At 34.8% G+C, this 27266-nt stretch overlaps 1 protein-coding gene across 1 annotated transcript in view; it reads right to left on the bottom strand.

Moving 5' to 3' along the window:
• ABCA13 (ATP binding cassette subfamily A member 13) overlaps window positions 1-27266 on the bottom strand; it is a 139559-nt gene that overhangs the window by 20560 nt on the left and 91733 nt on the right. The window contains exons 34-40 of the mRNA XM_072924352.1: window positions 26138-26391; window positions 25653-25845; window positions 24319-24428; window positions 14224-14374; window positions 6674-6808; window positions 4205-4308; window positions 1273-1365 (exon numbers count right to left, since the gene is read on the bottom strand). Of these exons, the coding sequence (XP_072780453.1) occupies window positions 1273-1365; window positions 4205-4308; window positions 6674-6808; window positions 14224-14374; window positions 24319-24428; window positions 25653-25845; window positions 26138-26391 (1040 nt within the window). The remainder of the gene's footprint in view (window positions 1-1272; window positions 1366-4204; window positions 4309-6673; window positions 6809-14223; window positions 14375-24318; window positions 24429-25652; window positions 25846-26137; window positions 26392-27266) is intronic.

The following is a 27266-nucleotide window of genomic DNA, read 5'->3' as shown; positions in this document are numbered from 1 at the left end:
CATACAAAAGAAATAAAGGATGCCTTCACACTCACTAATCTACACCAGCCAGTGAGATAACAGGCCATTCTATGCTACGAAATTTGGGAAGAAACAAGATGGCAAAGGCAAAGACCTAGATATGAAAGAGGCAGAAACTGATGCTGATCAATTGACTTCTCATGCCTCCAGAAATTGAAGCAAATAGGCACTGAAGGGTGTGCAAACATGAAAAGAAGGCTACAATCACACAGAATCATCAGGCATCATGATGCAGACATCAATGTTTTTTCCACTATCTGGATTGTAATATCTCTAACTGAAAGTTTGTCTTCACAAAGAAACTTTTAAGTAGGGAGATGGTGTGGGTCAGACACATTTTGCTAATGCAGCTGTGAAGCAAGGATTTATGGTTCTACCCAAAGGGAAGGCCAGAATGCCAAAAGGGTTGTCACGGCACAAGAAGTTGTCCAAAGCACATAACTTCTGCCTTATAAACATGGCAGACAGTAATTCCAAAGCATTTCTGTAGGGCCTTTTTTCCAATATCAAGTGCATCTGCACTTAAGAGAACTTAGTGCTGAGCTAGTACAAAGCAGTGTAGCTTCGCTACCTGTAAATGTGTGGTATCAACTTACACGGCTGACTGTCTGTGTGTCCTAACAATCACATTTACAACTGAATGTAAATGTTTTAGCTATAAGTTGCAGCAACTTTCCCCTCAGCTTCCAATCCTGTTTCCTTTATGATGGTTTGAGCACATCCTGTGAATTAAACATCCTCATTAATAGGGAGTAAATTAACTTATGAGCAGAGTTCAAACAGAAAAGAAGCTTATGCACACCAGGAAAAGGATGCAGAAAACAGCATAAATATCTGCAATTGTCAGTGAATTTGGTAGGGAGCAGAGAGAGTTCAAAGTAGATGCTCTTACTGCCTGCTGACCTGCAAAAAATGCTTCTTTCTGTTAAAACCCTCAGAAGGAACCAAATTGTACTTCATTGCCATGTTGGAGTCTCACAATGTATTCCTTAGGTTATGTGCAGAAGTGCTTCATTTTAGATGTAGATCTGTCTCTTTCAATTACCAATGCAGACTACAAAGCATTTTAGCAAAGTCACATGCCAATTTAGCTTGCTAAGTTATCTTAATTGCCTCTTTTTCAACTTCAGTGACAGCAGGAAAAAGATGTACTTAGCAGTCGTAAGTGCTTATGCCTTAGTACTACTAAAGCATCTAGCCAGCTCTTAGATTGAATAAACATGCAAAATATTTGATGTTGATGAATAATACCTGTTTTTAATGTGCTGGGGAGAACCAAGACACTTGAAAGCTCCATTGACCATAATAGCAAGCCTTGTGCAGAGAGCTTCACATTCTTCCATACTACAAAATAAATCGAGGGGAAAAAAACAAATAATTATCAGTGAAAACAGAGAACATTTTTATACCTAACTTTAGTTAAAGTGGAAGAATCTGGACAGATGCAAAAACAGGTACACAAATGTGGGACTCAGATTCAGTCAAAGAAAGAAACTGAGAGTTTCTAGCCAGGCAAAAATCCTGGGAAAGAGCTGGAGAAGAATGTAAATAATTGTTTATCTCTCTTGTTTTTCACATTGTTTATAGTTAAGTTCTATCACTGTGCGTCAAGCACTTTGCACCAATGCTGTGGATTGTTTTCACTTCAGAACCAATGGAGTTGGTCCTCACAAAGCTCTGTATAAAAGAGCAGTGTATTTTGAAATAATCAGAGTTTCACTCTCATGCAGCCTTCTAGTCAGTCTTCTCATTCCCGTCCTGCCTCAACAGCGACACACAAAACCTTTGGCTTCAAAGGTTAATAGTCAAAATTGTAACCTTAATCAGTATACACCAGCAGTTATTACCACATGGGAGTGAGAAGAGAGTCTTAAACCATTATTTATATTTTTAGTCCATAACTATTTGGACAATTCTGGTCAGAATATAAAGGTATCATTACCACAGGCAAACGCCCCATAAGCAATCTCAGGAATGTCACTGAGGAAGTCATGAGCTCTGTTATTCCCTTTAATATGTGTTTATGATTATTCTGAGCTAAAGGATAAAGGGTGAGGAATGAAAATCTTTCTTAGCCTTTCTTTTGCATAGTACAAAACTTTGAAAAAATGTTACCCTTAGCCTGATTGCAAGATAGAAGCTAATCCAAAACACTACAATCCAAACAGAATTTAGGAAATGAAAATGCATCTGAAGAGAAAAGCAGAGTCCTCCTAGATGTGACTGCTTCAGAGGATAAATAGTAGCTTTGACTTATGGAAGATGGGCTGCTACCCTACACATTATGCAGAATTGCAGCTCTTTCAAAGAAGCACTTTAGATATAAGGAACCAGTCAGGATGAACCCATCATCCCAAAGAGGACTCAAGGATGTCTGGTGTTCCTACAATTCACTGTGTGCCCTCCCCAACCCTTCTGAGACAGCTAAACAAGAGATGTCTTGTGTGCCTCAGCCATGGGCCAGTCCAAATCAAAATGCTTTGACTGAACAAAAATTGGCAATTAAGAAGTGCCCTAGGAACAATTTCTTTTTAAAATGACAAGGCTGTGGTGAGAATTGCCAAACTGCTGTGTCTGAGAGAGACAGGGAGAGAGCTGACACATCTTCCCACAAATCAGGAAATTCATTTAATAACTCCTAATGCTCCCCTTGGCATAATGCTCCCTAGATGTGGCAAAATTACACAAATTTAGGGCTCTAGGGACATTTGATAAAGCCTCACTCCTCCCCAGTTAAAACAGAAGTTTTGTCTCAGATATGTAAATAAAAAATTGTCTCAGAAAAGTAGGTAAACAGTCCTCAAAACCTGATTTTTACACAGCAAACCCTTTCTATACCTTACACATGTATTTGCTGACGTGTATGAAAGTTCACTTCATATGCAAAATTCCTGTACTTATAAAAGTAAATTATCTCAAAGCCCCAGTGGCCTTTAGAAAATAGTATAAATAGTAAAAAATAATTTCTCCTTTCTTCACCCTGGCACAACAATGTGAACAGTATCACTGTACTTTATTGTCATTCATTTGTAGAGCTAAATGTGCAGTTAATGCAATTTGATGAAGTTTGTTTGGTTACATCACATTAGTAATGAGATCATAGGTCTCTTCTATTTAGTGGTGTTTGGCAGCTAAGGGTTCTTAATCTGGGCTGAAAAGTCAAAGCATATTTTTTCCTGAAAATCACTCAGTTGAATTCACAATGCATAACCCACAGTCCCTAAATGAGTGTGCTCATAAGCACTTGGCCATCAAACACAGGTATGTGATTTTCAAAATTCAGCTTCCATAAATAAAAAAATAGAAACCTTTTGGCAAATTTTTTCATCCCTAATGGATTGGGACAACAAATACATTTTAAGAATATTTAAAAAAATCTGAAAATAGAAAATATTGGAGGAAGTTTGGCCACATTTCTTTATTAATTCATCTATACTTCAAATTTTATTTGGCCAAAAGTTTCATTGCTGTTTTGATTTTTGATTTTGTCTTCTCTGGACATGTTTTTATGATATCTCCCTCATTTAAATAAATTTTGTTATATAATTATACACACCATATAGATATAATGTAAGGGAACATTTAATTTATTTCATTTCACTATAGATGTTACCAAACAGAATTGATGTTTCCTCCATTGAACCACTATACCAGTGACCATATCAGAGAACTGACAAGGTATTTAATGTAGATGGAACCTTCTAAGAGGATGGGGTCTCTCCTACTATTTCCAGTAACGCATAAGAGAATAGCTGACAGATCCATTTCCAGGATGCCACGGCTTACTCTTTTCACACACTGATGCAAAGCAAAACTTAATAAAATCAAAAGATTTTTTTTCACTCATACCTCCATTTCTAAGGATTTTTAAGGTAGCCAGATACAAAAAAGTAACCTGATGTTCCAAGTAAAGAGAGTAAACTCTGAGTAAAAAGAACATGGGAGAAGAAGAATCAATTGCATCATCTTTGCTGTGCCTGAAACTTCTTGAGCAACACTCCATTCTTTAAAAATTAAATATGAAAAATATTTGGGATTTAACTAGGTTCCTTTTTCATGAATAGGAAGGAATTACCATAAAATTTCAAGACTTAATTTGTGTTTCACAACAGAGCGAGCATGTCTTCAGAATATACTCCTCTGCAGCACAGGAATATGCTGGCTGCTGGGATAAGGGTCTCACCTGTGGGATGTCAGCACAGCTGCACAGCCATCCTGAACTTCCTTCAGGATAGCTTTCCAAAGGTAGCGTTTAGAGCAGGGATCCATCCCAGAGCTGGGCTCATCCTACAGGAAAAATGAAAATTACACAGCAGCATGGAAAAAGCATGCCACAGGTTCTGCCCAGCATGAAAAATCAAAATAATTCACAATAAAATCACATATTTTTCTCTTTAAATGCCATATTTTCAGAGGGCCACTTAAGTGATAATGTGAACAATGTTTTGCTTTAACACATAAAATTTAATGTCTATATTTATGGAAGGCACATTTTAGTAAAGTATATATACATTTTAGTAAACAAGTATAATATTTAAATATAATCTATGTGTATTTATAAATGCTTATAATGTATATAAATTTTATATACCATATATGTATAGCTATAAGAATTTATTATATTATATCAATTTCATTATATACATATACTCTTTTTTATAAGAAAGGCTTGCAAGCAGTTTTTCTCTTTCTAGAAGGGTTTGGTGACTGTTTCTGATCTGCATACACACCTGCCATGAGCACAAACAACTGGAGAAGTCTTATAGCTCCCAGATGTCTACACTGCCCATCCCATATCCAGATGTCTGATAAGATGTTAGGATTTGACATCCTATACCAGTTACTCCCACAGCCCCTCTACAAGGAATTTTCACCCACAGAGGAAAGAATTCATGGTATTAAATAACATTAACTCAGTGCAAACCAACTGGCAAATCCATTTCCCACTTGGATGGCTTTCATGGAGAAAGACATGCTGCTAGAAAATGTACATTTCCCTTTCTTGTTTATTCCTCTTTTCCTCCCTAAATCAAATTCTTTACTTCATCTACTCATGCAAACAAAAAGAATTATATTTGATTGACAAATCCAGTCTCTGTCACTACAAAACTGGGAAGAAGGAAACTCTTCCAGTTGCTTTTTATCCAATGGGATTCCTTGTGGATTGTCAGCACCTGTTAGACAAGTGTGGCTTTGACCAGAGTATTTTCAGCAAGGAATCCCAGCTGAAACCTGGAAGCAAAGTTTTTAAGAAACAAAGCAAACAAAACATCCAGTTTGCACCTAGTTTTAGTGCTTCACTACCAATGTCAAAGGTTAAAAAATTCACTTCAGTCTCCCATTATCTGTGGATTGCTAAAAAAGAAAACATAAAAAGCAATAAAGATAAAGCAACCCACAATGTTGCTCAAATTAATAGCTATGAACCTGCATGCAATTTAAAAGCAGATTCAGTAGTTTATATTGCTGTCTTTGCTTTAAGAAAAAATAATAATAAAAAAAACTTATTTTAAAATGCTGAAAAACTCATTTAGCTTTCTAAAGTCAGCAAATGTTTTAAAGAATTTGACATGTTTAGATAGCTTTCTTTCTTCTTTTCATTATATATGCAACAGTCTGTGCCCTGCAGCAAGAAGTAGGCTGAAATGGATACTTGCAGTAGTACACTGTCATAAAGGCATTCAAAACCAGTTGGAGCATTTCTTAAGATCAGGAAAACACACTGATTTAAGATAGTCTCCTTTTACTAGCTGAACCAGGGTCAGTTAAAGCATAAAATGCAAACTAAATACCTTCTCTTAGAAGTGAGGCAATGGCAGGCAGTTAGAAGCAGCAAAATGTGTCTAATCTTCTGGAACACAAACCCTAGAGAACATCTATTTTATCTGGCCCTGGTTTACCTGCGATCTTTTCCTGGAAGTCCAGCTATCCCTCTCAATTCTGAGGAGCAGCTTTCCTGACTGTTTTGAAGGGTTTATTGCACTGGTTAACTCTTCCCAGCCAAGTTTTACGAAAGCAAAGTTCAATATTCTCTAGTGAAACAATGGGCAATGGTATGAAAGAGAATGTAGTGTTGTAATGATGCAGTTCTCAAAGTTTTGTCTCCCTGATCTTCATTACAGAAGGCATTGGAAACACTGGAGTGGCCAGTGTCAGGCCTAAATGGGCAGTAGCATGCAAGAACCAAAACAACCTGAGATAAGTAATTCAAATTAATTATAATTCATAAGTATTGCTTGATTGGGTGACTTGTGAATGCAACAAAATGTAAGAACTACCCAGGTTTATGAAGTAAAAATAAACTAGTAAGAATTAGGAGTATCCTGAAAGAACATGGGTCAATCAAACACGTATTTGGACCATGCAATACTACAATTGTATTTCTGTTGAGGGTTGGTTTTTTCTGCTCACCCAATTGCTCCAAGGAAGAAAAAAATAGGAAAAGAAAAGCAATTTAACTTTTTATTTTTGTAAGCACTGGAGAATAAAATTAAAGCATTCATATAGCAGAACAAAGAAGACAGTTGTACATCTATGTATCAATTACTCTCTGACTGATCAGGAAACTACCTGATTTTCTTTAGAGCAACATACATGACAATAAAATTAAATGTAGCCCATTTTTCATAAACACAATATTAGTTTTACTCACCAGTAATAGTATTTGGGGTTTACCAACTAAAGCCACAGCAGTAGAGAGCTTCCTCTTTGTGCCAGCACTGTATGTTCTCACCAGTTTGTCAGCATGGGCGTTGAGGTGCAAGCGGTCAACAAGGTCCTCTGCAACCTGTGGTTTACAAATTTGAAGGCCAGCAAAGATGAGCCAGGTTAGATAGCATTTGTGTACAGATTGAAAGAACATTCTGTTCATGCATGTTAAGAAAATGTCCTTGTTGTTTCCTTATTTATTCACACATGCTGCAAATTATTACTTTTGAATCTTCAACACAGACAAAAATCTGCTCTGGGGCCCCTTTGTTCTTCAAAAATGATAATGATTTTCTCATATAGAAGTCTGGCTTTGTCACTGCTCAGCACAGTCATTTGTATTTGGTTTGTGTCCATGGGTCAATGATCTAAAATGTCTCTCATTTCAACTTATTCTCCACTATTTATTTGATCAAATACCTGAGTAACTGAAAATTCAAGTGAAAAAGTTCTCCATCAGCTACCAAAAAAAAAAAAAAAAAAAAAAAATCAGAAAAGTCACATTTGTGGATTTAGAGCTTCTTTAAGAGAAAATATAACAGGATTAAATGAATATAACTTTTTAATAACTGAGAGGGGTAAGTTGATCCTAGCTGGATTGGTTTTAATTGCTTTAACAAGAATTTATGATCCAAGCAAGCTGGGAAGGCATGTGAGCACAGCTGGAGACAACACTCATGCTGTCCCCTGTGGCCTTTTTCTTTACCCTGTCAGAGACAATCTGACATATAAGACTCCCTAAAATACTGGTGCTAGAGAATATTAAATGTAGCAATAATATTAATCCATCTATATCAGCTACTAGTGCTAGACAGTCCAAGGAGATTCAATACCATGAGGGACACAGCAGCAACTTTTCTGCTCACTGCTGCCAAATGCACCCTGCAAAGCAGCAGGTGTTTGGCATAGACTGCTGGGGGGCTGTGTCATCAAGGAGTGACCAGCTTTGTAACACAGCAAGTGTGCTTTCTACCTGTATGTAGGACAGCTGGAAGATTCTTGGAAAACAAGGAGTTGCATGGTGCTCTTATAACCCAACATTAACTGCCAGAGCATTCCCAGCAGTATGGTTCATTCTCTTTGCTTCCTCTACATTACCTTCAGCAAAAAGCAAGAGGGACTTGAAAGCTTAATCATATCAGATGGACAGTCTCCACTTAATTCAAAATTCCAATTTAAGAAAAATTCCATAAACTACATTGTGAATTAATATTCACTCTCCATCATAAACAAACTGCCACAAGCATAATAATACTTTCTATAGAAGATTTTTTTTGCAAACACCATTGGAAATGATCAAGATATTAATGACCCTTTCAGCAAGATTTTTCAAGTGATACTTATAAAAGTAAGAGACATCTCTGAGAGCAAGTTGTTTGTAAGAAGGAACAATGCTTGTAAAAGAAATTTTATTGTAAAAGAAATTTACAATATTCTTGTGATGATCCTTGGACTGATATCCATAGCCACTGTGTTTGGCGTATCTGGATATATAAGCTGACAGCAGTGCATGCTCTCACACAAAAGCCACATTTCAAAAGTATTGCTATGAATACATTAGATGCAGAGAGTTTAAAAAAAAAAAAAAAAAAAAGTCATAACAACTGCAAAACCAGCCACAGGTAATATTATATTGAAAAGTTCAAGCTTCTGCTGTATCAAAGGTAATTCACAGTAATTTACTTCCAGTTAGATGTCACAGCTGTGGCTTTAAAGATTGCTAATCACCTAAGCTATATTCTAAGATAAGATAGCTGAGCTTTGTTTTGTTATGTGGGTTTTTTTCACTTCCAAGTAAGGGTCTCATTATACACCAAAGCAAAACACAGCACTTTGTATTTTGTCCTCTAAAGCATGTGGTAGGCACCTTATCCTGACTTGACTGCTACCACTTGGAATGCATAAATGTTAGTGACTAAAGGATTATCCACCTACATATTCACCAACAGTCACATAATTACACAGAAAATCTCCTAAGAAAGACCAGAAAGTGAAAAAATATTCAACCCCATGTTTACACCAAATATATGTTTTAAACTACAATAAGGTTCAAAAGCTATTAAAAATAATCAAGAGAGGACCTACATTTCAGAGAACTGAAATGTAGTCAAAGCTATCCTTTAGCTATGACTAGAACAATTTTTTCTAAGACTGCTTTGAAGTGTCATCTAAAGTCAGCAAAATGTCTTTTTTTTTTTTTTTAAGAGACAATGAATGCTGCATGGGGAAGCATTTAGAAGGTCAAGGAATAGTGCCAGAGAGAGAAGAAAGTAACTATTCAAGTTAGATGGGTCTTCTTGTAGTCTATAATCCCCAAGAAGACTCAATCATGTCCAGTATGAACATAAAGCTCTTTGTAGGAAGCAAGAGTAAAAAGAACTGACTTTGCAAGATTTTTAATTCCTCACATTGAATTCTCCTCTCTGGTGTGTGCTCAAGCATTCATCATGACTCCACAATCTCCTGTTTCATACAAGGAGATAAAGCCTGGCAAGCATCCTGCTGTAGAAATCCTTCAAGACAAGGTTTAAAAGCTAAATAGGTAAAAGGAGAGGAGTGGGAATCATTTCATAGTGCTGACTTTGCTACTGCTTTAAATGTGGAGAGCTTCCAAGATAAACCTTGCACAGCACAATCTGACTTGATATCTACATACACTTCTTTGGTGCAAAACATACCAAATTAGAATGGATTTGGAACTGAATCATATCAGCAACAAAAAGGCAGAAGGATGGGCCAACTTTCTTATTCCTAAATATTTCCCAGTTTCACCTAAAAAAGTCTTATATTCCTGCTACCCCCCTCAAATCTTATATTTTAAAAGAGCACTGCAGACTATGGTTCAAATATAACTAAATATAAGAACATAGAGTTCATTTTTTCAAGAGATGACCTCAAGACTTTTTTCTTTAATGCATATTATAAGATTTCCAGTAATTTTTCAGCTTCATCAATATTACCTAAGCAGCAACTAAGCAGTAGTTTGAATGAAATTAGAAATTGCATATTATCTATATTGTAGAGGAGCCTGACTATCTCCATTATAACTTCATTTTTCTGTATAGACAGTGGTTTTCATCATAGTACACTGTAAAATAAATACAAAAATCCCTCTTAAACTACTTTAAATGGAAGTCACAATTGAGCATGTGATCAATCTTCAGATACAGATACAGACAATTATGCCAGAGGATTACAGTTCTAATGATTTCCTTCCTGTAGTGAATGTGATATATTCACAAGCACCTTCTCTCCCTCCTTGTCATATTCACCATGATGCTCTATTTGAATAATGTTTCATTGAACTTCAGCAGCAAAGAGTGAGGAAATACTTCAATTTATTTAACAAGTTGATAACACTGAAGCCAAATCAAAATATACAGAGTTATATGCAAATATATACATTGTAAGCATACTTGAACCATGAAAATATTTAATGCCTGTATGTAATGGCTGTAATAATGTATTTAAACTTTTCCTTTCCTTCCTCCCCACACCAGCAGTAAAATTTATAACAGATTTCACATCTATCAGCTAGTTATTTCCCTATTTTCAAATATTTCTTAAAACTATTTACTTTACTTTTTTTCTCAATTCTAATGTATTTAGCAAAAGATGTTCCCCAAAATTAATTTGGGTTAGTCCACCTAGCTTTAGAACAGGCAGTGGAATGAGCGTTCAATTTGTAGCATCCAAACAAAATCCCCCAATACTTTGTGGAGTTTCTAAAGACAATATTCATTCCAGAAGAGGCAATAAGATAAATTTTTGCACACATGCCAATGTGGGAGTAAAGCTCAAATCAGGCATGGTCTCCTCCATCCACCAGAGAATTAAGAGGTACATCCATTCCACTGAAAAGCAGTAATTGTGTAACCACTAATTCCTACGGGTTTCCACTCCCTTTAAAAATTACCTCTAATAGTCAAGTAAAACATTAAGTGGTGCTAATGACTTTCAGTCTGTGTGTCTTACAGAAAATCTTGGAGTTATCAATCTATTGAAAGACTAGAATCAATCTATACAAAGCCTAGAAACATCATGGTGTGTCTATCTTGACTTGAAAGGCTGTATCCATCAGTGTATTAGTTTTCATCATTTCTGACACAAGAAATATAATGCATAACTTCTTGCTATTTATTTAAACAAATCCTCATAAAGCAAATCTGACCCAGTACTGAAAATGTTTATCATACCCAGTATAAATGATTATAAACATGGATTGAATTCTAGAGTCATCTGAAAAATAACTTTATATGTCCAAGACAGTAATTCAAAGTGTCAGGTTCTAAGTGGATATAGTGTAGTTTGAACATCCTAAATAACAATCATTCATCAATTCCACACAAAACAGTATTTATTTGGCTTTCAAGTAAACTGAGAATTGTTAGATTTCTTACATTTGGAAAGTGCCACGGTCAAGTTTCTGGGGAACAATATTTTTTTATCCCAAAGTCTCATAAAACTATACACAATAATTTTGCTTGAGGTCCAAAACAATGTAGCATACAAAGAATACAGGAGTTTACAGATTCCTATTTCCAGCACCTATAGAATATAACGTGTAAGGAAATCAGTGAAATTCTAAAATCAAAGCAAAATCTTCCTGGAGAGTTAATGAAAAGAGAAAGCATACTGGCATTCCAAAAATTACCTCAAAAGACCTGATAAAGCTTCTTTTGAGATTTGCAACAGAAGTTTTAATGCTAATGAGGGATGCCATTGATATTGTGTTAATAATTTTAATTTTTTAACAAGCTGAATGCTGTATTTTGGAACAAATTGAGATCTAAGAAGTTGATATATTAAAGAAATAAAAATTAAAAGTACTGTGCTTAATCAATATTCTTCTAAATAACCTAAAAGCTTTACTCTATTTTTTTCCAATTTTTAACAAAAAGAAACTTTCAGAGCAGATTTGTGAGGTATAAAAAAACTTCACATTACATGTGAAGCTTAACACTGACAGTAAATGACCCATTTTTCTCCTCCTTTCCCATTCATTTAATTACTGTTTTGGAACATTAAGTGCACTCAACTTTATGTCAGGCACTTAACTCCTGCTGCTGATAAATTTGTCTAGCAAAGGATTTGGTCCTTGAAGTTAGTGCTTCAATAGAAAACTTCAGCAGCAGCAGAACCTGTGGGTCACCTGCCTGTTCACCTATTTCTTGAAAAACAAAGTGAATGTATGTTTCTTTCCTTATCAAACCAATGTACTCTCTAGAATATATGTGTCTGTGCATATTAGCGTAATTAGTCACTGGTAAATATTCAGAGGCAGGCTTGGAGTGCTGTATCATAGGCAGGAGGGAATGATGAGAAAATAACAGCTTATGTTTCCATACAGCTGCTCCTCTAAAGCATTCCAAAGCCTTATTTTCTTTATAGGCAGCTAAAATGCTCACTTTCTCCGGGCACCAGCCATTTCTGAGTTGAAGCACAGCAGCTGTTGAGCGCTTGACAGACATGCCACACAGTCAGGAGAGCTCGCTGACAAAAACATTTGTTTTCCTCTGATAGCTGCATTTCAGTTCTTGGTGGAGGAAAATGAGAACAGCTAAATTCTATTTGCAGGAGCGCTTTGATGCCTTGGTCGCAAGCACATGGCAACAAAGTCTGCTCTGCAATCCATGCAGACAGAAAAATTAAGACAATTGAAAAGAAAAATGATCTTTCTTTCATAAATGTGATGCTAAGGCACAGAAGGCTGGCTATAAAGAATAGTCTAGGCCTGTACCTAGATCATCTGAGGTCCAGGAAGGTTAATGTTTGTCTTCTCTCAGTGCAGAGAGTAACATAACTCATATATATATGAATGATTTTCATCCATTTGAAGAGGGATGTGTATGTGATGTAACATAACACTTGAGGAACTCTTCCCTAACTGCTATGGAGGAACTGACACTTCATGGAGAAAACAGGTAATTAATTAGAGTAGAGTGCTTTAGTGCAATAACAACCATCCCTTAATATAATTCTTTTAGATCAATGGAAATATATGCAAGTTTTCAATCCTCTGCTACTAGTCTGAAGTAAAAATTAACACCAATAAGTTATGAAGGGCAAACAATCAAACAAAAGACTATATGATAATATCTGAGCAGTCTGCAAGTAACATATTGTTAAAACATGTAAAAGTCCAGGCTTTGTCATGGACAATGGATAACTACCCAAGACAAGGGGCAAAGACATGCAAGAATCACTTATTTTCCCCAGGCTTTCATCCAGAAATACCCCAAATTATCAACTTAAAACAGTAAAAATTCAAAATATTGCCTGTCCTGATGAGTACTCAGTGTCCCTTACAGGAATCATAATTTTTTCTGAAGTAGCACCTTTGTGCTGAGGGAAAAGAAAACAGGCTGCAGAGAACCAGAAAGCAGCCCTCTCACATACAGTCAAGGAACTGGTTGCAAACCACTTATTAGACCCTGAGGCAACAGCCAGAAAATTGCTGGGTGGTAAAGAGGATAGAAAAAAAAAAAAAAAAAAAAAAAAAAGGCAGCTATTTCATTTCATGTAGTTTTGCTTCTGGAAAAAATGAAAGGAAAACAACAGGCAGTATTCTTGAGGTTACGAGGGCAATAGCTACTATTTGGAACCAACCTATATAGCAGGAATTGACAGATACCAATTTCATATGACAGTATAATTTTCTCATGTTAATAGAGATGTTATTAAACAGAAAAGACTGAGAGCTCAAGTCAGGTCATATTGTAAAGTTCCATCAGCTTATACAGAAAAAACCCCATATTTTACACTGTATCTGTTTTATACTTAATTTCTGGTATCAGTTGACTTGTTGCCTCATTGCAGAAAAAAGGTCAATCTACTGATCAGCACAGCTGCACCTGTATCTGTAAATCCAAGAGCTCCCAGTGATATTCCCAGATATTGTTGTCTTCTATGTTGTTAAGCTCTCAAAGTGTTTTCTTCAGCCTGTTCTCCCTGGACAACCCAAGCTTTGTGTGGCAGCTGAAGCATCTAAGAGCCTGCTCCTATCTTGTGAAGTTTAAGACAGCAGAGTGCTGACAGCTCCTATCCCAGCACCCAGGTGTTTCATTTATTTATACAGAATCATACAACAATTTTTAGTTCCTTCAAAGTTAAATTGTATCTCTGAAGAAAAGGGTTTTTCAGAGGTACAAGACTGAAAGCGTGGTGTTCTCTCACAGTACTTTGTGTGTGATAGTGAAGGCATTGAGCCATTCATAAATTTAATTTCTTTTAGGGGTTTTGTGCCCAAGATTTCATTTGAAATAATGCTATTTTACTATCTGCAGTGATGTTATTGTGTTTTCAACTGGCATAACAGGCAGAAAAAAAATCTACATTATTTAAATAAAATTGTGGTAATGAAAAACCTTCTTACTAAAGTTGTTAAGATGAAATATGAGATAGTTTCTCATGTTAAAATGGTACAATTGTTCTATAAACCCCACAGTCTAGCCAGGCAATAACTCCCCCTGCAAATCTGTTATGGATAGTTACCTTATGGATATCCTGCTTCGGAATTCCACGCAGCGTGCAGTAATAATAAAGATGCTCCCAACCTGTTAAAAGTTCATCCAGGGCATCTTGTTGTGGACAATATCCAATAAGAATACCTTCAGAGCTAGCAGAGAGTATATCCATTTCTGACCTGTTTAAAGAAAAAGAAAAAGATTTGAAGGTTGCTTAACAAATCCATGGCGCTGGGTTCCACACTTGGGATGCAAGACAAACACACATAACCTCAAGTCTACAGATAAAGACGTTTGAGTCTCTTTGCCGTGGTTACTTAGTGCAATGCCACCCACAATGCACACCACACTTTTTGTCCCTTTTGAGTTAGCATAGCCACTGGCATGTCACTGTTGTGACAGCATGTGTGTCAACAAACCAACACATGAAGAAACATCCATGAGAATTAAAGCTCACCAGTTTTATCTATCTTATCCTTTTGGTAGTACTTGCTCTAAGGAGACACACTTCAAACCATACAGTGCTCATATGGTATATTATACTATATACAATATTATATTCATATCAATCACATTGGATATTGAAGAGGAATGACTTGAGAGGCAGGGAAATTTTGCTGTGTATTCTTTGTGTGGCTATGACCACACGTACACATGCATGCATTCTCTAAACAACAAGAGTAAAAAAAAAAAAAAAAACCACTGGATATTAAAGCCTAGAAACTTAAAAGACAATATAAGAAAAAGTATAAAATTATCCTGATTTAAGAGATTGTGGTCTTCACTTTGTAGCTCTACAGCATTACTTGAAATTACACTCATTGCTAAGAAGTAAGCTTGATTGCAAGGGTGTCTCATTATCCATAATGACACTAAATCTATCCTATTTATTCCAACATCTAATTCAACACTCAATGATGCTGATTTACATGTACAGAAAGACCTATCAAAATGAAGATACTTAATAATAAAAAAATCTGAGCTTTGAAAGAAAAGAGTTTTCAAAAGATTCTGAGTAACAGAATGTTTTTCCTCTTAGTGGATTTTTACATTTCTGATTAAAATAACTAAATATATGATTAATCATTTAGACACAAAGTAAATGCATTAACTGCAGGATCTACAATACCAGCACTAGAGAAAATATAAATATGTATCTCCTGTTAACAAGATTCAGGAGTCTGGGAAGAAAAAAAGTTCTGCATTTTACATAATGAACCACAGCATGAAAATATATTTTAATCCTATCAAAAGATAAATTAACATGATTATGACAAACCTTGTCATGGATTAATTAGAATGTTTCTTTGCTGTTAATGGCAAAGATATAAAATCATGGTATCTTGTCTGGTTTGGATGGTGCTATGTAAGTTCTCTGCCTGTAGACAACTCTCTAAATAGTTAGCAAAATATAGAAGGGTGATAGGGGAAAGAGGGTAACTGAAGTGTTCATCATTAATTTATACCCACTTATAGGACATTTTCAATGAAGAAAATACAGATTTTTTACTGTCTCAGTTTCCAACCATATGTGTGGCAAATTAAATCCTTTTTCTATAGTCATCTTTACCACAAGATATGGATTGAATAATGCTGATCTTTTTGTATAACCAGTCAGAAGCAGTGGATTCCTTATTTAATTAATTCTAACATAGCAAAATACTATTCACAGTGAAATGTTATCTAGACACTGTTGAATATAGAGAGATGTGTCTGAGGCTTGTTTTGCTAGGAAGATTCATGCACAGGGTATTCTTTTGGTGCAGCTGCTGTCTTTTGAGAAAAAAAAAGACTGAGCTTTTGATAATATGCCAAGTTCAATCAGAAAAGAACAAATTGCACTCAGGGGTAATTTCAGGGACATTTACTCAGCATGAGCCCTGTAGCTGGATAGAAACATCTTGTCTGCAATGGGCTCCTACCATGAAGAACAAAAAGTTAAATATGGACAGCTGCAAGAAAAACACAGACATCTAATGTTCCTTAGCTAGAACTATATTAGAGCAGTCTTACTCAGTTTGCATCAAGAAATAAAAAGTGTCCTCAGTGCTAATTGTATATACAGGATACTAGTGCTCTGCCAATGTAAAGCACCCAGCCCTAGGTGAACAGTACCCCACCTACTGACCTTTAGCTTTCATAAAGTGAGGACAAAGTGAGAATGCATCATTTAATATTCTTACTCAGTTTGGTCCCTTACCTTGCAACTTTATCCATTAGTGCTGACCCTGAACACTTCGACTTCCCATTAACTCAGAGATTCTACTGTATTCACTAAAGAACTCATAGACCTTTCCACCTCACTCCTCTCCCTCATCTCTGTATCTGTTCAATCAAAAACAATCCAACCAGAAGACAAAAAAAAAAAAAAGCTAGATTAGGATTCTTAGCTTTTAACAGACTCCTTTTTTTTTTTTCATAATGGGCATTTTAATGTCTCATCTTCCCTCATCAACATCACAGAGTAGATTTCCAAATCAAAATTCTGGACATTTTCATTCAGTTTTGTTCAGCCAGCTCCTAAGTTTTCTAATTTTTTTCTGATAGTATAAACAGTATAAATAAAAAATATATGAAAAAAACCCCCACATTATCCTTTTTAATTATAGTAGGTATTGTACAACAGAAAACAAGCTCCTGTCTTAGGAAATTAATTTTCTTTGAAATTCAGTTAATCTATCAGATTTCATTTTTATGGGTCTAAATTAAATGAACATTTCAAGTAGTGATGGCTTGATACCAGAAAATCTTCTCAGTAAATGATATACTGTAAATATTTTTCTCTTTTTTAAAAATTTCTGATTCGATTCTTTAAACTAATTATAATCTTCTTCTTCCTTAACAAACATCATATTATCAGAACCAAATTTCAAATATATATTTTTAATATTTTCTGAAATATAGATTAGCATGCAGAATGCTGATTCTTTTTATTCTCAAGCAAAAGAAAGACAGTCATTTGTTTTCTGCCCTATTATTATCAGGATGACATAATTTTTCACTAGACTACTCACATTAAAAACAAGACATACAGGAGGAAAAATCAGCTCATTTTATAAACAGAGAGAAAGAACATGTAAGTATGGATTCCAACCATTCTCAGGCTATTGTCCATAGTACAGTAGACACAATTAAATCTAGTGTAACATCTAAAAACTATGGGGAGTAAAACACTTTTACACTAAGCTTTTACACTAATACACAACTGTCTGTATCTTTATAATAACAAAGTGTACTTGTTATCTTTAAATTATGTTAGTAATTTTGATTACATCATCTGATCAAGTTAAGATATAGAACATATTTTCTCCTTCATTTTTAGACTACATCCTTATGCTCAGTCAATACTTCCCCTCATTAGTTGTTTTCCTTTAGAATGAACAGCTGCAAGAAATGACACCACCAGAATATCTCCAGAAATCTTTATATTTTAAATATAGTTTTAAAATTGCAGAATTGCATTTCTAGAACTCTTATAAAAATGGTCAACAGAATATTTAGCATCCTTAAGAAAAGTAGAGGAGTCTAGTACTTGAAGCATGGAAGATTTTCTGTTCCATCCCTGTCTAAGTACTTTGGTGAGAATCATGATATTTTGGTGCAAGACATCTGGAGAAAATATCCAGGACTCAATAAGAGTTTCCTCACTATGAAGTGTTCATCTTATAGGTTTGTACTATTGAGGAAAAAAACTTGCCAGACTTTTAAGATACTGGAATCATAAACTAAAATCAGAGTATAGAAAATTCTTGATTCAAAGTTGCTCCTCCACTGACCATTGCAAGGCATTTTACATTGATCTGTTTATTCTGAGTGCTTAAAGAAAGCCCTGCAATCTGATTACAGGTTATATCAGGGTGGAGTGGAGCAGTCCAGTCGGAAAGCCTTTGCTGACACCAAAAGGAGACATAATCACTGGGATGAATGAATATGATCTTGGACAAAATCTGTTTCCTTCTCCTTTATAAACAGGACCTGCAGTTTCCAGAAGGCCAGATCCAAATCTAGTTTGCAGAACTAGATTTGGATCTTGTTTTTTACAATGGTTACTACCAACATTGCTTATAGGTGGTTGTGGCTGTAATTCAAAGGTAAACCTTAGTGTTGGTATACCTCAGTGTTGGGGTTCCAGAGACAACTTAGTACCCCTGATATCAGTCTTATGGCTGGTTTTGGAAAAATTGTTTCACTTTTGGTCCCACTGGGCACTTTGTTTCACTTTTTGCTTTTTCTGCAGTTTTTCAATGCAATTAAAAGCAGTGATATCTATGGTACTTACAACACCACACACACACATAAATATATATATCTGCTTCTACAGAGAGATAAATTCCATTAATTAGTCAAAATGAAATATAAATATACAAATTGCAAAAGTACTTAGACATTTCATTGTACTCATAACTGCACATTCAATTCAGTGCATACTAATGCCCAATTAACATTACAAAAAAATATAATTAATTAATTTTAAGGTTAAAATATAATTAATGTAACTATAGATTTATTATAATTAGACTAATTATATTGATATACAGTGTAAAAACAGCCATTTCAGCCATTATATTTATGTAAATTTACTCTTCCTTTCAAGTTAAGCTATTTGAACTACATTTTAATTATTTATCAAGCTGAATATCATACCTATCAAAAGAGTTGAAGTTCTAGCTTTAAAGAAATATTTTACTTTTCCCTCTTTGAAAAGTAGCTCTGTGGTCCTATGCCTTTATAATCCAACAGCTGAGATTACTGACACAATTCAAATAGGATGGGGAATTGCTGTCATGGAGGATCTCTGAGCAGAAAGAAGATGGAAATTCATGGGACATAAATTAATTACATGAGGAAGAATGCCAAATGCTTCAGTCCTTGATGGGGCAACTTATGAACAAGATGTTACCTCGTTTATCTATTTTTTTGCATACTCATCCTACTACACTCTAAGTATGAACCATAAGTCATCTCTATTCAGCAAAGTACAACAGACAAGACTGCAAACTAGAAGACACCAAAAATGCAAACAAACACCAGTCACATTATTCATTATTTTACACTGACTTTGCCATGATACTTAAAAGGCTTTTGACACTTTCTCTTCAAAGCTGTGTTTAGCTCTTCACTTTAGAGACGTTTTGTGACAGAGTCACTAAAGAGGGTTTAAACACAAGTATAGAAAGGGAAAGAAAACAAAGCTTGGCCAAAGTACACACAAACACAAAAAAGTGGAACAGATGTACAGTATTTGCTGATATATTAGCCCAGCAGACATTCAAAGACTGTGAAGACTCACTTTGTTCTACTTTGTTATACCACTTTGTTAACTGTCAGCTTTTCTTTGTACATATTTAATGCAGACTTTACTTCTTCAAGCTGTTTGACAGGAAAACTAACTACAAAAATGTTTACAGTTTCATACACTACCCTTCATTTAAATAGCTCCCACATTGGTGGCAATTAGTTATGGCAGTAGAGCCAAGCATGAGATAATTTTAGTCCATTTTTACACTTATAAAGAACAGCTGTGCTACAGAGAACACAAAGAACTCTTCTAATTGTCAAGGAGATCATGCAGTTAATTATGAAACATATTTAAGCTCCACAATTCTTTAAAACCCTGTCGGTCTCTTAATATCTTATAAAAGCATACTTTCTAAATACAAGAAAACAAACCTTATTCAAATAATCTACTTTCTAGTAATTATTTGGTTTGCTTTTGGTATCTCTGCCCGTTATGAAAGGTACTCCTGGAACTTTGCTATCACTATTTTGTTTCCAAGCCTTCTGAAGTAACCATTTCAATGCTTCTTGTTTCTTTGTCAATATTGAGGTGGCAAATATCCCTAATACGGAGACACATTCTCTAGAAGATAATTACTTCTCTGTTTCTCTTGCACAGATATGTCTCTGATAGCAGCAATATTAATGAGGCACACAAAGCAATAAAAAAGTAAAATTCCCTGTGAAAGGCATTATCTTCACATGATTGGATCTGGTTGGTGATAAATTCCTATTACTTATCTGACTGGGCTGTTTTAAGCACATAACAGTAACAACTAGAATGGGCTTACAAATGTTATATAAGTTGCCTAAAACCTTTACTGCAGAGGGAAATGAAAATTTTTAAAAAACAGATTTTTTGTAGACTGCTGAGCTTGTATACTATAAATATGCATTGGTCACACAAATTGTAAGATACACATTTCAGGCACATAATGCATTTAAAATATCTACCTATTTTGTAGTGTATCATAAAGGGAAAACCCTAATTAAAACAGACCAGAAGCCTTCCCTCCTTCAGAATCATTTCCCCACCAAAGAAGTCCTGGAAAAACCAATTTGCAGAAAAGTATTTCACAAATATTCCCACTTAATGACACCCTGAGTTATGAATCCCAGTGATACTGAAAACTAACATACATAATACTTATCTTCTATGGATTTTATTAGCTTTTGTTATGAAAACAGACACAGATCTCTCTTAGACTCTTAAGAATAAGCTCTTTCTTTTTTTTTTTTTTTTGTGATATTAAGAATTCAGCAAACAACCAACCTAGAGGACAATAAGTCTTTAAAAATACTTGAAGATGTGAATCTGCTCTTATGCCCTGTTAAAAAAGGACTTACTTCTCAGAAGCAGATTTTTAAAAATTCTTTGAGACTGTAGCAGAAGTTCCTTATTATTGGTGTGTGAGGCTCTTTGTCTATAAATCCCTGCACTTCCATGATGTTTTAGGATTACCTTTCAAAAATTCTACTTTACCTTCAACTCTACCTTTGAAAAATTCCATCTTCAATTTCTAGAATTCACGCTGTTCCAAAATACAACAGCTGTTCAATAAAATTCAATGCATTATCAGTAGACCTGCCTCAAAAAGACACTCCCAACTCCATTTTAAATTCAGTATCAATTAGGAAACTCTATGCATAGATTTTTGGGGGTTTTGTTTGGTTTCTTTATTTTTTAATTTGTTTGTAAGCCAAAAAACTTTGAAGCATGTTTATTCAAGGAAATTTAATCTGTTATGAATTAAGGATTTTCTGCATGGAATAAAATTAGTTAGGTTCTGCAATGTTCATAATAGTAATTTTACATACTCATTTAATTATTTGATCATGATCATCAAGATAGGTTAGATTAGATGTTAGGGAGAAATTCTTTACTGTGAGGGTGGTGAGTCATGGGAATAAGTTTCCTTGAGAAGCTGTGGATGCCTCATCCCTGAAAGTGTTCAATGTTAGATGTAGCTTTGATTAAGCTGGTTTAGTGGAAAGTGTCCTTGTCCATGGAGATGGGTTGGAACTACATGATCTTAAAGGTCCCTTCCAACCCAAACCATTTCATGACTCTGTGAAGGATCCATCAGACTACAGTATCTCATCCTTTCACAGTGACAGAGGACAAAAGACATGTTCTTTCCAGTCAAACCCAAAAGAGGTGGGATCTACATCTAAACTGCATTATTTATCAGGAATCGGTATCAGAGATAATGTTTTTATGGAATCTCCTTCATTATGTAAATTTTAAGCAAAAAAATCTAGTTCTATTCACCAAGAAATGTTTTGCAGCTGTGATCAGCAGCTGCTTTCTTCTGCGGACTGTAGTCTCTCCAGTCTTCTGGATACACTACCAGAGTAAGAAAAGGAGAAGCTTGCTTACTATACCTTCCCCTTCATTTATCTGAATCATAAATGAAAATCAATCCACCTAAAATTCCCTGCAATTAGTAATTTTAGTCATTCTTAGGTGCTGAGGAAGGGCTCTCCAGATCTGTTGTGGAGCTCACCCCTGGAAGAGCCAGCAAACTTGTCTTTTAGTGATTTTCAGGAGTACAGCAATACAATGCATGATGAGCTGCTTCAACAGCAGTTTACAAAATATGAAGCAAGGAATAAAGTCAGGAGGGACAAAAATTTCTTCTCACAGTCTCAAACTGGTTTTTTTTTTTTCTAAGTTTAGCTACTGTTTAAAAGCAGCCTCTTATTTAAGGTTGCCCTCTTGAATTAGCATTAAGTTTTGAAATCTTGGGAATATGGGTTTTACACTCACTGCAGCTCCTGCAAACACAAAAAATCCATGAACTCGATTGATGCCACCATAGTACAAGGTGATAATTAATGTTGTCAAGGTATTTTGTACACTGAAATTCAATAGTCTAAGGCTTTCTCTCAAACCTCCTAAATGTGTCAAATTTCATTACCTATGTTTTAGTATATAGTAAATAACATTGCATCTTAATATATGCTTTCATGTTGGATTTACTAAACATAGTATGGGAAATGAAAGTGACACACACAATGTCCAGGGACAGCATTTATCCTATTGTCAAAAGCCAGTAGCTGACTAGTTGACCTCAGAAGCATTTTTATCCATTTCACCACAGGCACATAACAACACAACTGATAAAAGAAATCCAGGCATTGGTGATTTGTTTTGTAATTTTTTTTTTTAATCATCTTAGGAGGTTCGAAAAAAATGTAGTAGTCAGCAAACATACTGTAAGTGTCAATATATATAATAATGAATTGTATTCTTATAACTTTATATTTGCTTTCAAGTAGATGTTAAAATGTTGGAATTTTCACACCAGATCAATTAATTTGCCCAAATACAGACCTGCAATGACATTGCACCAGGATAATCACGTGTGATCCATGAATGCACTGGTGGGACACAAGACAAGTCCCATTAAAATCTACAGCAAAATACTGCTCAGAATCAAAACAAAACATGGGAGTTTAAATGTCCTGATGCCGTAATGGCAATATTTTCTTTAAAAATATATATTACAGATAATTTTATTTCTCCAAAACTCAAATCCTCTTCCAACTCATGCTATAAACTTCTGACCTCCATCATATCCTGTATCAGGAGGCATAAAGCCATCCATCAGTTCCAAAGAATAATAAATTTTGATTTTTATCTAATTTTAAATCACTTCTGTTATTTTTAATTTTGATCAATGTCTGAAAAAAAATTGTCTTCTGTTTATGACAAAAAATTATTTTTAAAATGTCTGGAAAATTATAAATGAAAACAACCATCTAAAAGTCTCTCTAACCATTTTAAAGTCTGACTCACACCACCTCTTATCTTAAGAATATCTAGACCAAAATCTTTTTTTTTTAATGTTTTTTAAAAATAATTTCTGCTTTATGATCAACATTTTTTATGACTTGATATGAAAGATAATGAAAAAACACACTAAAGTAAAATTATGTTTGATAGTAGCGATACTGTCATTTCAAACGTGCAAATTTTCCAGAAAATTGTATTTTGCAATGACTGAAGATACTTATCTATGAAGCTAAATCCGATTATCATTATTATCTTCGTAAAGAAGTAAGGAAACACTGACCTATGAAAGCATTTGATTTCGAACCTAAAAAAATGTAAATTGCCATTTTGAAAATTCAAAAATGCTTCCTTTAAAAATTTCTTAGTGAAAATCTTGACCTGTCCTTGTCCAAAAAAGATTTTGAAATGTACATCATTTAGGAAAAGAAGAGTCCAAAAGCCATTTGTGTATTTGGATATACATATATACTACTGACTGAGAAAAATAACTTTCTTTCCCCTCCAAGTTTGCTGGGAAAAATGAAATGTATTGGTTGCATTTAACCCAAAGTCCATTATTCATCACTTCATCAGAATGATAAATCTCACCAACATTACCTCTTATAAATAGCATGTTGATCAAGTAATTAATTCATGACTCTGAAGTACATTAGTGTAAGAAAACATTTTAAAATTACCCACTTGATGCACTGCTCATCCACCTAAGCCTGGAAAACTCTCAGTGCAGAACTTGTAGGGGGATATATGTCCATGCATTTTAACATATGCTAAGATTTTTTAAAATGTTTTAAAAGTATGTATATTAAGTCTTCTTAGAGTTTCTCTTTTGCTACAAGACAAGTTTTCTCAATTAACAGAGCTGTCAAACAGAATTAAACAATGCTAAAAAGCTTGTCCACAGAGACTTAACAGAAACAAAGCAATATACATTTAAAAGGGAACAAAATAGGTCCCTAGAGTACAGTATAAAGGACTGAAGACATGCTGAGTCTTTGATCATGTGCATTATCAATTAGCACTATTCTGATCAAACCCTGTGTTATTTACCCAGTAGGAGTCCTGATAACAGCACGTCCTGCAGATGGGATGATATCTCCAGTCAGCATCTTAAATGTTGTGCTTTTCCCAGCTCCATTTGTTCCCAGGAGTCCAAAACACTATCAGAGATATTGAAAAAAAAATCAATATGCTATACTGAAAAAATAAGAAATATTACCCCTTTCCACATTTTCTATTATATGTAAGAAGCTATATATGGATATAATATGTGTGCAAATTCCCTTTCCCACAGAAAATCAGTTTTAAAAAAACTAGTAAATATCATATTTTGATTATCCCCTAATTACCAGATGTGACTTATTTAGGATTCAAGCACTCCTCTTAGAACCCTGCCAAACAAACAAACCCATTATTTATCCATATTATTAGTAAATGCTTCTTTTGAACAGGAGGATTTTAGGTCCTGCTTCCAAACCCTGGATATCAATCCATAGAGTGAATATTTCCAAACTTCTCATGAGTTGCTTCACCCTGTACAAGTGAACATTCAAGAAACACACTCATTTTGAACACTTATTTCAGGCCCCTAGCTGCAATAACTTAATGCTTAAGCTAGGATAGGATTCATATTAAGTCTACACTTAGCACTTTATGATTTCTAAACACTTTTTTCATTAACTTTCTTATTGATTTATAGGCTATCATCAACAATAACATCTCCCTTGTTGCCTCAGTTACCCAACAGCTGATGAGTAAGTAGCAGGAACATCACTGCATCTGTGCAAGTTTCTCAGATCTTCCAATTTTATATTAGTAACCAAGAGAAGTCTTTGCTTTCTCAGTAGTTTAAAAATTAATATCTGTAATTCCCCAAACCATCCAAATAATGAATAAAGCCCCCAAACACAAACATGTTAAGCACTACATTTCAATTTATTGAAATAGTTTTTTTGTATATATTCAAATGTACTGTGATGATTTCAGCATGGGAACCAAAAATGTACTGTGGTAACAAATTCAGGATGCAGTCCATAGTTTGCTGTTGAGTTGGGTATTCTGTTTCCTCTTTGAACACTAAACTGCTATGCTACCTTACTTGCTTTTTATGTTAGCCTAAAGTACAGTAATTTTGTAAAGATAAGCAAGAAGTAAAAAAATTAAGACTCTCATGAATGTTTAACCAAAAATAAATGAACAGTTGCTTCTCCAGCACCTCCAGAGTTTCTGCTTTTATCCAGTTATTGATTTTCAGAAATTACTACAACTGAATTTTTTCTGCTGCTATCTACAGGCCTTTCACTGTGGACACACTGAGTATGTCCCAACAATTGCTCAGAATAAAGAGTTACTTTATAAAAGTGGAAAAAGAAAGACTCCTTTACCTCTCCCCTTGGTATGCCCAAGCTTATGTTTTCCACAGCTGTGTTCTTCTTACTGAAACCACCATAACACTTCCTGAGGTTGTACAGAAGTAGGACATCATTACCAGTTCTTCCACCAAAGAGTCTCTGTCGCTCCATTTCTACATCAACATCTTCTGAAGGGCTGTCCATGTCATTAACAGAGCAATGACCCCTACAACAGAGGATGATAATAAGTGATACATAGAAAATTGGTCATTGCTGCACTCTGCATAACTCTTATTTTCCTGGTTGTAATCCCTTAGCACTTGGTGATCAATTCGCATCAGAATACAAGGGAAAAACAATTACTTGTATTTTTTCTGTAGTTTGTATTAATTCAGGGACATCATGTTATCAGATGAATTTATCTTCCATTGTTCAAAGGAACATACTTGAACACACATTTTCTTTCTCCAAAAAATTAATTCAGTGCCCACTCTGGCATAATACAAATGATAACACACCTTGGTTTCCAGAGGAGATCCCAATGAAGGAAAAGACGTAAAACAAGTAGTAGTGTTCCCTGAAGGGACATTGCCACAAAAATCCAGCCCAGGAAATCCATCTCAAAGGGGCTCACATAAGAATCTATTCCAAAGTTCCTGGTCAAGTCAAACTTGATTTGATTGTACGAAAGCTCTATTAAGCCCTGGCCTAGGCAGAATTGTGGGAATATGATGAATGCCCATTTGAGGATATTGTAGATGTTCTGAAAACTCTGTATTAAGACACAGTAAGGATGGAGGAGGATAAAGATAAAACAAAAAAAAAATTAGTCTTCTCCAACAGCCTAATGAGCAGTCTTGCAAAGCTGGATACTGCATTCAAATCTCACTCATGGTATACTGAATTCTAAAGTGCATATTGTGAGCTGTTTTAGGGACAGGGTACACATTTCATTGCATTTTAGACTTTCTACAGCCACGGCATTCTAATCTTAGTTGAAGTTCACAAATGGTATCAAAACACATGTAGCCATGATTCTTCTATTTCCTTAACATTTTAATATTCAAATAATATCAAATTTAAATCACCAAGTTAAACCCAAGTGAATACCGAATTTGCTTACACAATTTGCTTACACAAATTATCTGTCGATAATACAGATTTGACTTTAAACATCAAGATTTGATCTGTACATAAATAAACAGTCATACTCATTCTGGAACTCCTTTCCATCAAGTTGTTTAAATACTGTTATAACTAATTAAAAATACATACATGGAGTGAGAATACACTGCATGAATTGCTATTCATACAGTGCATTAAGGATCCTAGGAATATGCAGCTTATTTCTTATGTCAATATTATTCAAACACATTTTACAATGCATATAATCTATTTAATCGACCAGAACAGCTCTCATTATGTGCCAATTACAACTTAATGGTCTAGAAAATGTCAAAGTTTAAATTAACACTGTTTTTCCATTATTACAGCATGCTTTTTTGGGTTATAGGCAAGTTAAAATTCAAGATGGTAACAGTCAATAAAGAAAAATCATGAATATATAAAAATCATATGTTTTTCTTCCAGAAAAATCGTATCTGTATAAATATATAAACACACATATGAACATTCTTAAATATATAT

The sequence above is a fragment of the Taeniopygia guttata genome, chromosome 2, assembly GCF_048771995.1.
Source record: "Taeniopygia guttata chromosome 2, bTaeGut7.mat, whole genome shotgun sequence".
Classification (NCBI taxonomy): Eukaryota; Metazoa; Chordata; class Aves; order Passeriformes; family Estrildidae; genus Taeniopygia; species Taeniopygia guttata.
Note: the sequence above shows the minus strand (reverse complement) of the source record. Positions and strands in the feature narration are given on the sequence as shown.